This window comes from Ailuropoda melanoleuca, chromosome 13 (genome assembly GCF_002007445.2).
Source record: "Ailuropoda melanoleuca isolate Jingjing chromosome 13, ASM200744v2, whole genome shotgun sequence".
In the NCBI taxonomy this organism is placed as follows: Eukaryota; Metazoa; Chordata; class Mammalia; order Carnivora; family Ursidae; genus Ailuropoda; species Ailuropoda melanoleuca.
In genome coordinates, this window is record NC_048230.1 from 2,706,524 (window position 1) to 2,721,676 (window position 15,153).

At 54.2% G+C, this 15,153-nt stretch overlaps 1 protein-coding gene across 1 annotated transcript in view; it reads right to left on the reverse strand.

The window, feature by feature from the left end:
- Positions 1-15,153, reverse strand: part of NXN (nucleoredoxin) — a 151,941-nt gene that overhangs the window by 4,549 nt on the left and 132,239 nt on the right. The window contains exons 6-7 of the mRNA XM_034641929.1: positions 3,039-3,218; positions 1,204-1,328 (exon numbers count right to left, since the gene is read on the reverse strand). Coding sequence (XP_034497820.1) covers positions 1,204-1,328; positions 3,039-3,218 — 305 coding nt within the window. The remainder of the gene's footprint in view (positions 1-1,203; positions 1,329-3,038; positions 3,219-15,153) is intronic.

The following is a 15,153-nucleotide window of genomic DNA, read 5'->3' on the forward strand; positions in this document are numbered from 1 at the left end:
AACCCAGGGACGCCGTTCCCGGCCAGCGCCGTGAGGGGCAAATGGGAGTGCGCCGGGGAGCTCGGCTGGCTGCCTGGTACACGCAAGACCTGCAAATGCGCCTTCTCAGCCACATTCCTCACGCACTTACAGGAGCTCCCCAGCCCCACCCCAGCCCCTGGCTCGGCGCCTTCTCTTCTGCACCCATCTCTTCTCTCACAGCCCTTTGAAAGGGGTTAGACTTTGATACATTAAGAGCAGGTTGTGTTTGTGCTTTGTGTGGGGCGGCCTTGGGTAGCCCCAAGGCAGGGCCCTGTGAACCTTTGTTCCCTCCACCCGACCGCAGAGCAGGGTGACTTCAGCTGCCTGCCCAGGGCCCGGCGGGGCTTGGCAGGGGTGGCTACTGAAGAGGTGACGAATGGGTGCGGGTTCAGAGTGTCTGGCCGCGCTGCCTCTCCTCGGAGCCAAACAGCACGGCATCAAATGAGTGCTGGGCTCTAACCAACTGGGGATGCAGACGGGTGGAAAGAGGGGAGGGGGCTTCCCAAAGTGTGTGGGTCAATAGCCAGCTTGGGGCCGGCGCCCAGTGGGGCGGGGGAGGAGGCGGAGCAAGCGTGAACGAGCTTCCTTCCGGGGGTGGGTGGGGGCTGAGCCAGAGTGCCGGCAGGACAGGCGCCTGCACCGGGAGGTGGCCCAGCTCAGCGTGCAGCCTTCTCACCCTGTGAAAAGGCCCCTGCATGGTCCATCCCAGCCGGGGTGAAAAGAGACTGGGAAGCCCCAGTGTCCAAGCTCAGCAGCCTCCCGGGCCCACTGGGGAGATGCAGGTCTGAGTTGTGAAGCGCCCACTTTGCAGGCCAGGGCCTAGGGACTAGCCAAGCAGACACTTCGTCAAGCATCCAGGGCCTGGTGTGGACCCAGCCAGGAGGGAGCGAGTGCTGACGACCATCTTTGTGGCTGCCGCTCTTCCTAGCATCCTGGGGGGTAGAGGTGCAAGAGGCAGCCCTTTCCCGGGAGGCCGTCCTGCTGCTCTGAGGCTGCTGAGCGGCAAACAAGGGAGGAAGGTACAGCAGCGACAGGAAATGGTTTTCCGTGCCGGATGACACACCTTTTCACGCACATCTGTCTGTGGGTTCTTCACCCCAGATCTCGGAGCTCCTTCCAACATCCCCTAGAGCCGCATCCCTCGTGTCCCAAGAGTTGGCTCCGGGCCCCAGCGGCACTCACCTCCCCCGCCACAAAGAACAGAAGTGGCGCCTCCTCCTCTTTGGCTTTGTACTTGGCAATGATCTTCTCGGCTATTGGCTGGATCAGCTGCTTGGCTGCCTCAGATTCCCCATCATCCTCAGAATCTGTAATGGGGAGAGAGAGACACAAGAAGCACTGGTTTGTGGAACAGATGGAGTGGCGCCCCCTGAGGGAGCTGGGTCCTGGGCTGAAACGCCCATCTGGGCAGCCCCTGAATGGGAACAAAATTTCCCCTGGGACACAGGCCTCGCCCCGGGCTACAGGAGGGCGTGTCCACAGCGCCTGCGCACCACTGCACCATGCTCCCGCAGCAACTACTCACCTCGTCGAGTGTCACTAATACCCCAAGCACCACGACTCTTTCCAGCCAATTCAGCACAAACTGGCCTTGGAAGCTGAGCTTCCCTGAAGCCAGAACCTGAGATCCTGGTAGTTTTTCTCTCAATCATAGAACCACAGGAGGAACTCCGGTCTAACTTCCTATTGAAAATGGCAGAAGTGGTGGTGGCAGGGGGTCAGGACTGCAGTCCGGTCAGCAGCTTTGCTGGCAATGCGGTGGCACCGGGACCCCTGGAAAGCCAACTTCACGGCTGGCCAGACTTGCCCGGGAAGGGATGGACTGCCTGCCTAGGTGCCCGAGAACCCCCTTTAGGCATCTCTTGCCTCCAGTGAAAGAGCAACATGGGGGCAGCCACACTCCGGGGCCCTGGGGCTCACTCCTGCTGGACCCTGTAACCCAGAACAAGAGCAACTCCCCAAGGGGCAAAGAGGGGAAGGGGAGGCAGGCAGCAGGATTTTCACCCAGCAATGCCACACTGCCCTGGGGGGGCCAGCCGCAGCATGTAGACACGGCAGGGCATATTCCTGATCCACATCTAATCCGCTCTGTGATGCTGGAGCTCACTTTGCCTCTCTGGGACCTCCTTACCAACATCTACAGGGGGCCAGTGAGATGCAGCTGTCCCTCAGTTCAGAACTGTTTCCCAGCAGCCCCAGCATGTGGGTGTGTGAGCCAGCAGCAGGCAGCAAAGCCCCGAGGACAAGGATTCCCCAAGGCCATCTTTCCCCAGGAGACCTCTGTTCTCCAAGCACAGGGGCTGGCCTGCGAGTCAGTTTGTGTAAGAATTCCTGAGAGTCTGCATATTGGCTCCGCTCCTGGGGACCCCCATGGCAGACTTCCAGAGCACCTCCCCTACCAACCCCATCAATGAAGTGGGCATGGCAGCATCTCAGCCATGATCCTAGGACCCCAAATTATTTTGAGTTGGAGCTGAGTAACACGTCCCAAGGCAGAAGGTAAGGTGGCCCTTGGCCAGCAGTGCTGTTTGCAAAAGGAACGGGTCATCCCGCAGGGCTGCAGGGAGCCTGCAGGGGGTGTTCTGGTGTCTTCCTGCTCCACAGAGCAGTCACCCACTGAGCAGAGAGTGGGAAGACTGAGGGGGGGACCTGGCCACAGAGAGGCTGGGTGGGGGCGCTTCGCCCAAGGGGGCCCAGCCCCTGCAGCTGCTGTGCTCGCTGCCAGGCTCCTTCCAACAATGGGTCTGGTCGTGGGGGCCGGGCTCCAGCCTGACCTATTCTTCCCAGCTGGAGGTCTAGGAAGGAAAGCACAGGGGGAGCTCCCAGAACCCCTCCCACAGGGGCAGAGCCATGAATAAATCATTGGGGTCAAAAGCAAGGCTGCTGGGAGAGACAAAGGCGCAGGCTTGGCATTGTTCGTGACAGAAAGAAGCTGTAGGGACAGACAATCCCCCTCCCCCGCAACAAGTGAGGTCCATGCCTCCAGCCTACCCTGGGGCTCCTGCCAGGCTTCCTACCTACGAACAGGACGAGACAGGGGCCCTCGTTGAGCTGCACAGCATTGGAGTCGGAGAGCTCCAGCACGGGCTTGGGGTGCCACGGGAACTCCCTGCAGTCCTCGTCGTTCAGCACCTCCACACGCCCCTGCCGCGTGATCACCTCCCCCTGGGGGTCCAGCACTATGAGGGTGGGGATGCCTGCAAGGGAAAGAGAGCTTGCTTGAGAGTCAGGAAGTGCTGGGAGTGCTGGGACGGATTCCAGGCTCAGCCACTGAACAGCCACAGGACTCCCTGGGGTCTGCAGGCAAATTCTCCAAGGAAGCTGGCAACTCACTTCCCCTCTCCTGGCCTCAATGTCCTCCACTGCAATGTGGTAAATGGACGACAGTTCCCTCCTTCTCCCACTTTGTAAAGATCAAAGAGGTCGTGCATTTAAAGAACTTAGCACGGGGTCTTGGCACATAGAAGCACTCAATAAATCCTCAAGAGATCCCAAAGAAGCAGAAGATACCCCTGCCACCTGCAGGGGACCCAAAAACCTAACCGAAGTGGTGTGAACACACTCCCATGTGGTGCACTTGCTATATACGCAAGCCAGCACAGGTCAGTGCTGCGGAAGTCCTCACACTGGAGGCCATACCGCCGATGTGAGCACTGGGGCCAGAGGGGAGGAGCCTGGGGCAGGGGCTGCACACAACAGGGGACAGCTGGCTGCCAGTGAGCCGGCAACCCCACCCCCATCGCCAGCCCTGCTGCCTGGGAAGGTTCCAATACCCGCTCTGAGGGGGATGATCCCCCGAGGGAGCACGCTGACTTTAGAGTCCTAGCCTAGAGTAAGAAACGTTAACATAAAACTCTGGGCAAACCACACACATCCTCAACCATAAAGCCCCAAGTGAAACACCAGAGAAAACCCCATCCTGGGTTACAGTCGCATTTGGGATTTCTACCTCCTGGCTCTTTGTACCCCATTGCCCGCTGCCTCTCCACCAGCCAGGGTGCCCCCTACCAACCACAGCCCACAACCACGGCTCTGCCCTTTTTGGAGACACTTGTCTCTCCCCTGGCAGCAGCTCCCCTCCCCCGCTCCTCCTAAGCAGCCAGCCCTCCTCTGGAGCTGACCAGAGCTTTAATTTTATATGGGCCAGTGAAAGCCATAGCAATTTAATATTTATAGATTCCAAAGCATTCAGTGAGTAATTTGCTCCACTGACATTTTGCTTCTCTGTGGGGGAAGAGAGGACGGACGTTGAGGGACCAGGAACAGGCCCTAGTGTTCTGTAGCCTGGCACGGCTGTTGGCGCAGCAGGCATGCAGCGGTGGGCCTGTCTTCAAAAGGACTTAAACAAGTCCATTATGTTCACACCTATTAGAAGAAGTGGCTTGGCGTGTTGGAGAACAGGTCAAGAGAGAAACGGGCTCTGGAGAACCGCCATTCCCACCGCATTGTGTGCAGACGTGTGCAGCCTCGGCTCCTGCGGGCTTTGAGAACATTCTCAGGGCCAGCCAGGCCTCCTGAGGTGTGTGTCACACGGAGCACAAGAGACTTGGCGTGTTTCCAGCCTCGTCCGTACAGCTGCACGTCAGCCTCCAGCATCTGGGTTCCCCAACCCCGAGGCTGCGGCTTGGGTGCCACGATGGGCCAGCCAGCCGTGGGCAAGTGCCGCCCATCGCCATGCCCCACGTCCAGTGTGCTTTGGCAGAGTTCTCTCACCAGAGCTGCTGTGCTTCTGACATCGGGCAGTCACCAGTGCTGGGCTGACCGGGGCCTTCCCGCGGCTACGACCAGACAGTGCAGCGGGCCTGCTCGTAGCCCAGACCTAGGACGCTGACTTGGTCTGTGGAGGACGAGCAGTCACAGAGGGCAGAGAAGAGAAGAAAAGTAAAATCTGAAGGCAAAGAAACCCACTTCCTGGTTGGGTGCCTCAGTTCCTCCAAGGGACTCCTTTCTAAGTGGCCTTCTCGGCTACTGTGGCTGCAGCGTCGTCTCTGGAGTCCTTGCCAGCGGGGCCCAGCAGGACGAGACCAGGGAGCCCCCAGTGGGCTGCCAAGGCGTCCTCCGCTGGTTCCACCAAGGAACAGCACCCCTGGGCCTTGGCTCTCCCCACCGTTCCCCACAGTTGCACAAAAGCAAAGGCCCCGCTCGTATTTGTGTTTTGAGCACCGAAGCCCACGTCGACGAGCCCAAGGGAACGAGCCGTGTGTGCCTGTGGTGCATCAACAGAAAGCAAGTGGGAAAATAACCCCAGTCAGACATCAAGCCTGAGAGGCCCTCTCTGGCGCACACCCTGGGCCAGGCCCCCTTGCCGTCACCCAGGCTCGGCTTGGCCTAGAGCCGTAGCGTGTGCTTTCCTCCAGCGGTGAGCCACGGGAAGAAGAGGAGAGCCCGGGGCTGGCACAGCCACGCTGCTTCCCTACTCCCCATAACGTTCAGCCGTGGGAGCTAGGTTCCTCCTCTTTTCCTGGCTGGCCAAGTCACCCCGCTATGGTCATCGGGCCGCAAGTGGCCACGCTGACAGGAGCCCTGGTCTGACGGTTGTTTTTCTAGCCGGCCAGTGCGGCTGGGGGCTCTGGCAACTAGGCTAGGCGAGGGAGGCCCCCCACCCCGCATCCACAGCTTTCTGCCCTTCCTCCTCGAGGTGGGGGGGGCTGGGGCTGCCACCCCCTCTGCTCTCTCCTCCCCAAGGCAAGCATTCCCCGCTCCCCTCCCTTGAAGCAGGTTCCCTGAAGCAGAGACTTCTAAGGAGAAAATAGGGCAAAGCCTCTAATGGGAAACTGAAAGGGAATGGAAAATTTCTAATCGATGCTTTTGTACAAAATAACTTCCACGTTGGCGAGGGGCTTCTCTGAAGGGAATGCAGAGGGAGCATCTCACCGCTGCTCAAGCTTGTCGGCTCCCAGCTGGCATGGCCAGGATGGCTGAGGAAAGTACAGGGAGAATTCTAAGGACGGTCCAGGCCACCCACTTAACTACTTGGAGCCTCATCTCCACAGCTGTCACAGCGGGTGGAGACAGTGTGAGGAGGGAACAAGAGGAGGGAACAAGATGGAGACAGTGTGAGGAGGGAACAAGAGAAGGGAACAAGAAGTATCAAATGCTGCAAGCAGGGCATCTGGTGTCCAAGGAGTACTCCATCAGTACTGGCTCCTCTCAGAGGGAGCTCATCAGTATTAGCTTGGGTCATCCCTGGGTTGACTATCTGGCTCACGGGAAGGCAGAGCTATGGAAGACTGGTGCTTGGTCTAGTGAGATGGACAGCAGCCTCTGCGCTAGCTGGAGGAAGTTAGCTACAGGAACAGAATGCAGGGACAATGTCGACGCCGCAGCAAGGGTTCCGGGAACCGTGTGACGTCTTCCACGCGGGGCGTTGGTGTCCTTTTACTTGCACCATCCGAGCTTAACGCTGCGCGGAAGAACGTAACACACCCACGCTCCTGGAGAGAGCTTCTGCCTCAAGCCCCCTGCCCTGGGGAGCTGGGCCACACCACAAGCAGTGCCTAAGAGTCCCCTTCACGGTCTCCCGCAAAACCTGCAGAAGGAAGAGCAAGGCCTAAAAGCCTGCTCCAAACCATTTCCTCCTGGGAGGAGCCTATCTGTGAATCTTTCGAACAATCTCCAAGCCGTGTGTCCCGAGCCTGTCCTACATTTAGTTTGGCTGCTTTTCTACTACCGAGGGAAGAGGAGGTTTTGAAGGAGGTGGCAGTGGGAGGGCCTGGGGCAGCAAAGCTCAGTCATACAGCACCCTGGGCAGCGGGACAAGACCTGGGCAGGGCTGTCACCCCGAGAGCTTTCTTTCTCTGCTTCTAGATGGTGCGAAGATCTGAGGGGGCTGGGAGTCCTCACGCAAAGATTCCTAGGAGCTGGAAGAGAAATGGAGGAAAGGCAGTCCCTCAACAGGAAGAGCGCAGGCAGGTCAACATGCGTGACCCATCGTGGGGACTACAGCAAGGTGGGAACGGTTTGAAATGTACCGTTAAGTAGAAAGTAGAGAATACCCAGCGCTGTGTGTACTATTACAGCTCTGGGTAAGTACGTATGCGTGTGGGCAGAGACCAAAAGGGACTCAGAACAGGAAAAACAAGTGTGTAGTAAGGCAGGAATGTGGGTGAGAGAAATACAGATTTGAGTTTTCTGAACCAGTGTTCAGTGTTCTGAACCAGTATTAGCTTTAAAAAAAACCAAAGAGGAACTGGAGGGCAGTCGGGCAGGGACGCCATACACAGGGCACGCCTTGGCCACATCGCTTGCCAGTTTCCTTCAGCAGCTCCCTCTGCACCCCCTGCTGGCTCCCGCAAAGCAGCCCTTGCCTGGAGAGCTCAGGGAGGGAGAGGGCAGCTGGTCTGGGTGGCGCAACTCGGGAGAATCACCAGGCAGGGTGCAGGGTTGGGTCTGGCCAACTAGAACTTGGCCCGCAAGCTGCTGGGGCGTGTGTCTGCGTCAGGAGGCACAAAGACATTTATGGCACCGTTCTGTGATACAGAGAAACCAGACACAACCGAGTGCCCATCGACAGCCTAACGGCTACGTGAACTGTGGTCCATCCCTCAGTGAAACCCTTTTCGGCACTGAAGAGAAATGAACCAGATATCAATACCAACAAGGAGAAATCTTGAACACATAATGTTTAGTGAGAAAAGCAAGTTACAGAATGATATTACAGCATGTCAGCACTTAAGTATGCTTCTAAAAAACACACCCGGCACGACTATATATTATTCATGGATCCATACATATGCAGTAAAAATATGAAAACCAATTATGAAGATACACATGAAACGTATGGTAGCATTTTCCCCGGGGGAAGAGCTGTGGAGGGGAAGCTCACCTTTGTCTGTGTTCACGCTCCGCTCCCATTTGTTTAGATCGTAAACACCTGAAGCAAAACCGTCACTTCTAGGGGGTGGCCACGTGTGTGCTTGTTCTCATTCTTTGTCCTTTCTTATTTTTTCTTCTTTATGTTCTCCAAATTAAATGAGACACCCAGAACAGGACACTGAGGCAGTGCCCAGCCTGCCCTCGCAAGGCCCATGGGGCCAGCCCTTCAAACACCGACATGGGTCTATAAAACACACCGGCACTGGCCCCTCACCCTCCACTGACAGAAAAACACGGTCACCAGATGCTTTGTTTCTGTATAAAATCAATAGGTTCTGCCTCAAATTCATTTTTTGATGGGGATGGGAAAGAGGGCCAAGTTCGGGAAAGACAGAAGAGGATGGCGGGAATCGGAAGAGGAAGGAGCAAAAAGGGAAGAGGAGAAGGAGACAGATAAGGAGCAGGGAAAGAGGGAGACAGAGAAGCCAGGAAGGAGACCGTGCAGCCCAAGGCCCTCATGCTGCCGCCCCCACCCCCAGCCGGGCTGGAAGCACCATCCTGCTCCAGGGCTGTTCTCCTGGAGGTGGGGCCTGCGTATTCCCTCTGTCCACTCAGTCCCCTACACAGCCCTTAGGCTGTTTGCCTTCCCCAAAGGTTGGGGCCAGAGGAGGGGAGAGGAGGAACAAAACACTAGGACCCCCAACCCCAGAGAGAAGGGGTGCTAAGCCTCCCTGCAAAGAACACAGTGTTCTCTGACAGCCAGGATTAGACAATTGCTAATGGGATTTGCCTTTTGCCAAGTGTTTCTAAAGTTTTTTTTTTTTTTTAAGATTTTATTTATTTATTAGACAGAGATAGAGACAGCCAGCGAGAGAGGGAACACAAAGCAGGGGGAGTGGGAGAGGAAGAAGCAGGCTCATAGCGGAGGAGCCTGATGTGGGGCTCGATCTCATAACGCCGGGATCACGCCCTGAGCCGAAGGCAGACGCTTAACTGCTGTGCCACCCAGGCGCCCCTGCCAAGTGTTTCTAAACCCTTTCCTTAGAAAGGCATTTTTAAATAGCTTATAGGGCTGCAAATTCTCTAGTCTGCATAAAGCCATGGGAGTAGGGAGGCCAGGACTCAGTAAAAGGGCCGCTCCCAAGGGACGAAGGAATGCCAGGGCCTCCGGGAGCCCCGTTGGCCTGGTGAAGCTGGCGGTAACACGGCCTGGGCTCAGCCCAGAGCGCCAGAGGGAGCCAGCGACCGGCCGCCGCCAGCAGCAGCAGAAGCAGGCCCTTCGGCTTGGCTAGGCCAGGTGCAAGCTCATCGAGGCCTGTAGCAGTTGGTAATGACCTCTAGATCTGGACGCTGCCATGGCCAGCTGGATGGGCACCTCAACAAGGCATTTTATGCAAGGCGTCCTTCAGGACGCTGGGTGGTGCTCGGAATCCAGTGATGCTGTGGGTCCAGCTTCCAGAACGCTCAGAGGATCCTGGGTTCTTTCCACATTACCCATTTTCATTGGAGCTTGTCGGCATAACACAGGGCAGCTCTGTCCTCATGCGTCTCGGTACACGGAGTGACCATCAGATCAGGTTACAGGCTCACTGTAAGGTACGGGCCAGGTGGAGGTGGCTCAGCTCGGGTGAGGGCGGGGGGGATGCACCTGGGGGGAAGCACCTTCATTCGAAGGCCTTAGGGGGATACAGAGTCAACCAGGGAGCATGAGCTCTGCCGGACATAGCCCGGCAGGATTGCTGAAGACCAGATCCTCAAAATAGCAAGAACTCTCTACCGACCCTGCGTACACGTGGAGGCTGTGTATATGTGATATTGTAAAGTAATAAATACACAATTGGTCTTCAGCCCCAGTTCCTGGCACTGAGTCCCTAAAACCCTTATAATTTCCTGAGTGGAAGGGGTAAGAGGGACCCCCTGTTACAACATTTGGTCTCAGATCCTGACACAAGAGCTTCTAAGACCCCTGAAATCTGGGAGTGGTAAGTATCTTTGTATGTTAGTGAGATGACCAGTGGCCAGGGGCCCCTATATAGCTTCAGAAGGTGGAGGCTGGTGGCCAGAAAGGCCTGATTAGAAGGTTGGAACTTCCAGCCGGCCCCCATTACCTCGGCCCTCTGGGGAAGGAAGAGAAGGACTGGAAGTTGAGCTCATCAACAATGGCCAAAGATTTAATCAATTTTATCTTTGTAATGGAATTTCCAGAAAGACCCCTAACTGGTGGGGGCAGAGAGCTTCAGGTTGGTGAACACGTGGGGATGCTGGGAGGGTGATGTGCCCAGAGGACATGGGGCTTCTGTGCCCCTTCCCACACACCTAGGCATCAGTTCCATCTGGCTCTTCCTGGCTTCTAGACTTTACAATAAACTGATGATAGTAAATAAACTGCTTTCCTGACTTCTGTGGGCCAGTCTAGCAAAGTACCAAACCCAAGGAGAGGGTCATGGGAACCCCTGATTTATGGCCAGCTGGTCAGAAGTATGGGAGGCCTGGACTTAACAATGAATGTCTAAAGTACGGGGTTTCTGGTGGGACTGAGGACTAGATCTGTGGGACCCGACACTAACTCTACATAGATGGTGTCAGAATTCAGCTGACTCGTAGGACGTCCAGGTGGTGTCAGAGAACCCAGCAGGTGAGTGCGGGGGGAAAAACCCTCACACACATTTGGTGTTGGAAGTGTTGCAAGTAGGGGCACCTGGGTGGCTCAGTTGGTGCAGGGTGCAACCCTTTTTCTTTTTTTCAATAAAGATATTTTTAAAATTTTATTTACCAGAGGGAGAGAGAGCAAGCAAGCACGGGGAGGGGCAGAGGAAGGGGGAGAGAGAGAAACTCCCAAGCAGACTCTGTGCTGAGCGTGGAACCCGATGCAGGGCTCAATCTGATGACCCTGACTTCACGACCTGAGCTGAAATCAAGAGCCGGGTGCTTCACCGACTGAGCCACGCAGGCGCCCCACGTGCAACTCTTGATCTCAGGGCATGAGTTTGAGCCCCATGTTAGGTGGAGAGAATACTTAAAAAAAAAAACTTAAAAAAAAAAAAAAAAGTGCTGTGAGTAAAAAGAGCCCAGAATATCCAGACATACAAATAAACACATCTGTTGAATGACTTTGGAAGTTGTAAGCAGAGTCACACAAAGCTCAGAAATACTCAGAATTCAATCAAAAATAATTTTCAGAGTTCCATGACACTATGATGAGTATAGAAGAAAAGACAATTTCATCAAGGTTGAAGAGATCAGAGCTGGACTGGAGGCATTTAAATATCCTCAGATGTAAACAAAAGCAAAATCCAACCAAGGGATGGTAGAGCCTGGCAAGGAGCTACCCACTTCTTCTTTTTTTAATAATTGTTTTTCTTTCTTTCTTTCTTTCTTTCTTTCTTTCTTTCTTTCTTTCTTTCTTTTTCTTCTTTTCTTTTCTTTCTTTTTCTTCCTTCCTTCCTTCCTTCCTTCCTTCCTTCCTTCCTTCCTTCCTTCCTTTCTTTCTGCTTTTAGATTTTATTTATTTGAGAGAGAGAGAAAGTGAGAGAGCACCCAAGCAGGGGGGAGAGAGAAGTGGGTTTCCCACTCAGCAGGGAGCCGGACATGGGGCTTGATCCCAGAGTCCTGGGATCATGACCTGAGCTGAAGGCAGACGCTTAACTGACTGAGCCCCCCAGGCGCCCCAAGGAACTACTCACTTCTAAGAATCAAGAGAAGCATTCAGAAATGATACCACACAGGGATGTGAACTACAAGGGCTCCAAAGGCAAAGACCATCCTAGGTGGAGGGCAAGGAGCCCAGATGCTAGACCCATGCAACCTCAGTGAGCTGGGAAGAGACTTCCTGCGGCTCAGGTGCCAGGCCCGGGCACCCCACTATGCCCCCTGCTTCCCTGGGCCGTCTCCATCCTGGCTGGAGCACATGGTTCAAAGCCACGGTAGATGCCTAAGAAATGATTCCTGAAGCAAAGCCTGAATGAACAAGAAAGGAAAGAAAGGAGGGAGGAAGGGCAGGAAGATTGGGAAGGAAGGGAAAGAACTCCTGGCTTGCAACCTACGAGTCCCCACTCCTTGTCCTAAAGGAGCAATCTATGAGAAAAGAGTCAGCCTTTGTAACTACGCTAGGGAACGGGATACGGGGCAAGAGACTGCACGAGCACAGGAGTCTGCAAGAGGAAGGTTTGCTCCAGGAGAGATGGCAGGAGTGGGGAGGGGAGGGTGTGGACAGGGGAGAAGTAAGAAATGGTGCTGCAAAGGTGTTTGAGACCAGACTGCGGAAAGCCTTAGAAGCCAGGCCACAGCCATGAGGGCTTCTAGGCAGGGGATGAATCCTACTATCGGAGTCGATCTTCTGGAAGGTTCACCGGGAGCTGCTCTACCGTGTTGGCGCGTCCAGCACACTGGGACGGAGCAGGAATACCTGGTGCAAAGGAATGGAGGCGTTCTAGGTGTGTTAGAACACAAACAGCCCGGGACAAGCCTCGTGAAGGAGATGCGGAACGAGAAATCCAAGAAACAGCGGGGCAGGAAACAGCCAGGTGACGGGGTGATGTGGAAGGAGAGGGGGAAGGGGAAAGGATTTTAGGGGTAGCCCCGAGTGTCCGAAAATAAAAGCAAATGAAGCAAGAGAATAAGGAGGTCAGTGAATTGTAAATATCCCTACACATTCCCGTGAGACCTCATCCAATTTTAGGCTTGATCTATAACTAAGGGACAACTGGAAAACTCCAGATTTCTATCTTAAGGCCCACCTCCCTCCCAGTTCCAGACCGCTGAAGCCACACCACCACTTGAGTGTCTAACGGGCATCTCAAATGTAACATGGTCAGAATTAAGCTACCGTTCAACCAAATTCCATACTGTTGCTGTCCACAAGCCCCACGTCCAGCGCACACAGCTCTCCCAGCTCTGCCGACGGGGACTGCCTTCTTCCAGCTGCTCGGGCAGGAAGCCGTGGAGCAGTCTCTGACTCGTCCTTCACTCTCCCACTGCACATCGAACCCGTTAGCAAACTCTAAGACTCTCTCTTCAAATTCTGTCAAGAACCCGCCATGTCTTGCCACCCTCACTGCCACTCTCCCTCCCCGAGCACCGTCATCTTGTCCCTGGATGACTACAACCGCATCCCAACACCTCTCCCTGCTTCTCAGCACAGCAACCAGCGGGACCCGACCATTAGCTTACGGGACTCCTCTGCCCAAACCCCCCAGTGCTGGCCTGCTTCACTCAGTGTGAAAGCCGAAGTTTTATTTGCAAAGTCCCTCTCTAGTCTTACCCCCCACCCCAAATTCCCCCTTGCTCATTCTTATCCAGCTACACAGGCCTCACTGTTCCATAAACATGTCAGGTATACTTCCACCCCAGAGCCTTCGCGCTGCCTGTTTGCTCTGCCTGGTACACACTTCTCTCCCAGACACCCACCAAGTGAATTCTCTCATCATCTTCTCCATGGAGCCGGCCCTGACCACCCTATTTAAAATTGTGACCCACACCTTGTCCTCCCAATGCCTTTACCTTGCTCTATTTTCTACCCACAAGACTCATAATCAATACACCATATGCTTTATTTTTTAAAATTATATTTACTGCCTGTCTCCTTCAGTAAGAATGTCAGCTCCATGAGGTCAGGGGCCTTTGTTTTTTTTTAGTTCGCGAATGGACAAGCATCTGGCATACGCAAAGCACAGGACTCCATTTTCTTAAATAAAACATGAACGGGCAGTGCCTTGACCTGAAAGGCCAGTTGCAGCCCAGGACCAGGGCTGGAAGAACAAGAGGGGAAGCAGATTCCCCAAGCTCCATGATGACAGGGACCATGACCTGACCATGCTGGTGTCCCTTGTAGCTCGAGGAAGGTCACATGGTAGGAGCCAAAGCAATGGGAGTGTCTTTGAGAATGTCGATGTTTGGGACAAAGAGAGAGGAATGGTAGCTGTCAGGGATGGAATGTAATGCCCCAAATTTCGTATTTGAAGCCCTAACCCCCAATGTATTTGGGGATGGACCTGTGAGGAGGTGATAAAGGTTAACGAGGTCATAAGGATGGCACCCCAACTGGATAAGGCTAGTGTCCTTATAAGACGAAGAGACACCAGAGAGCTCTCTCCACCATGTGAGGACACAGCGAGCAAGTGGCCACATCCCAGCCAGAAAGCAAGCCCTCACTAGGAATCGAATCAGCTAGCGCCCTGATTTTGGATGTCCCAGACTCTAGCTCTGTGAGAAATAAATTTCAACTATTTAAGCCACAGTGTTTGTTAAAGGCAGCCTGAGCTTTTATGGCTTAGAGAGACCTGAGCATTCTGTGAAGTGGAGGACAAGGAACTAAGAAAGAATGAGAGACAAGGAGGGAAAAAAGGGAAGGAAAAATGGAAGAGGCAAGAGCAAGACTCTAGAAGAACAAAGCCAGGTTCTCAGAAAGCCTGGATGATATTTCTTCTAAGAAGAAAGAAGAAAGGGGGATGGGGGAGATGCCCAGACATTCGGAGTTATGAACTTGACGGTGTCACAGAGATGTTCCTTGGCAGAGAGGAGGGAAACAGGGAATGCAGGGGAGGATGCACCACGGGAGACACCAACAGGGAGGAGGGGACTGCCCGTGGAGCTCAGCCTGTGGTCCCTGGCTGAGCCCCAGTGGGCCCTGCTCCGCACCCTTGCCCCTCTGCCCTGGCCCAGCCTGTGCAAGGCTGCAAAGGCATGCCCTCAGCACCACCACCCCGGCAACAGGCTCTGCATTTCTCCCCCTGCTGTTTGGGTCATCAGAGGCCGCGGGATGCAGAAACTCATCTGCCCTGGCCCAGGCACACCTCGCTTTACTGCGCTTCAGAGATAACGCGTTTTTTGCAAAGTGAAGGCTTGTGGCAGTCCTGCTCAAGCACGTCTATCAGGGCCATTTTTCTAACAGCATTTGCTCATTTCACGTCTCTATGTCAACATTTCAGTAATTCTTGTGATATTTTAAGCTTTCTCACCATCATTCTATTTGTTACGGTGATCTGTGATCAGTGATTAGTAACTTGCTGAAAGCTCGGAGGACGGTTAGCATTTTCTGGCAATAAACTTTTTAAATTAAAGCATGTACGTTGTTTTTTAGACAAAATGTTGTTGCATACTTACTAGACTACAGGATAGAGCAACGATTTTATCACATGGTGAGGATTAATGACTTAATACATATAAAAACGGAACCACGTTTGGCACATGATAAACACTCAATAAAAAAAAAAGAACCACACTATAGTGTAAATACAACCTTCATATGCACCAAAAAACCCCAAAATTAATCTGCCTGGCTTTATTGAAGTATCGCTTTACTACGGTGGTCTAGAACCG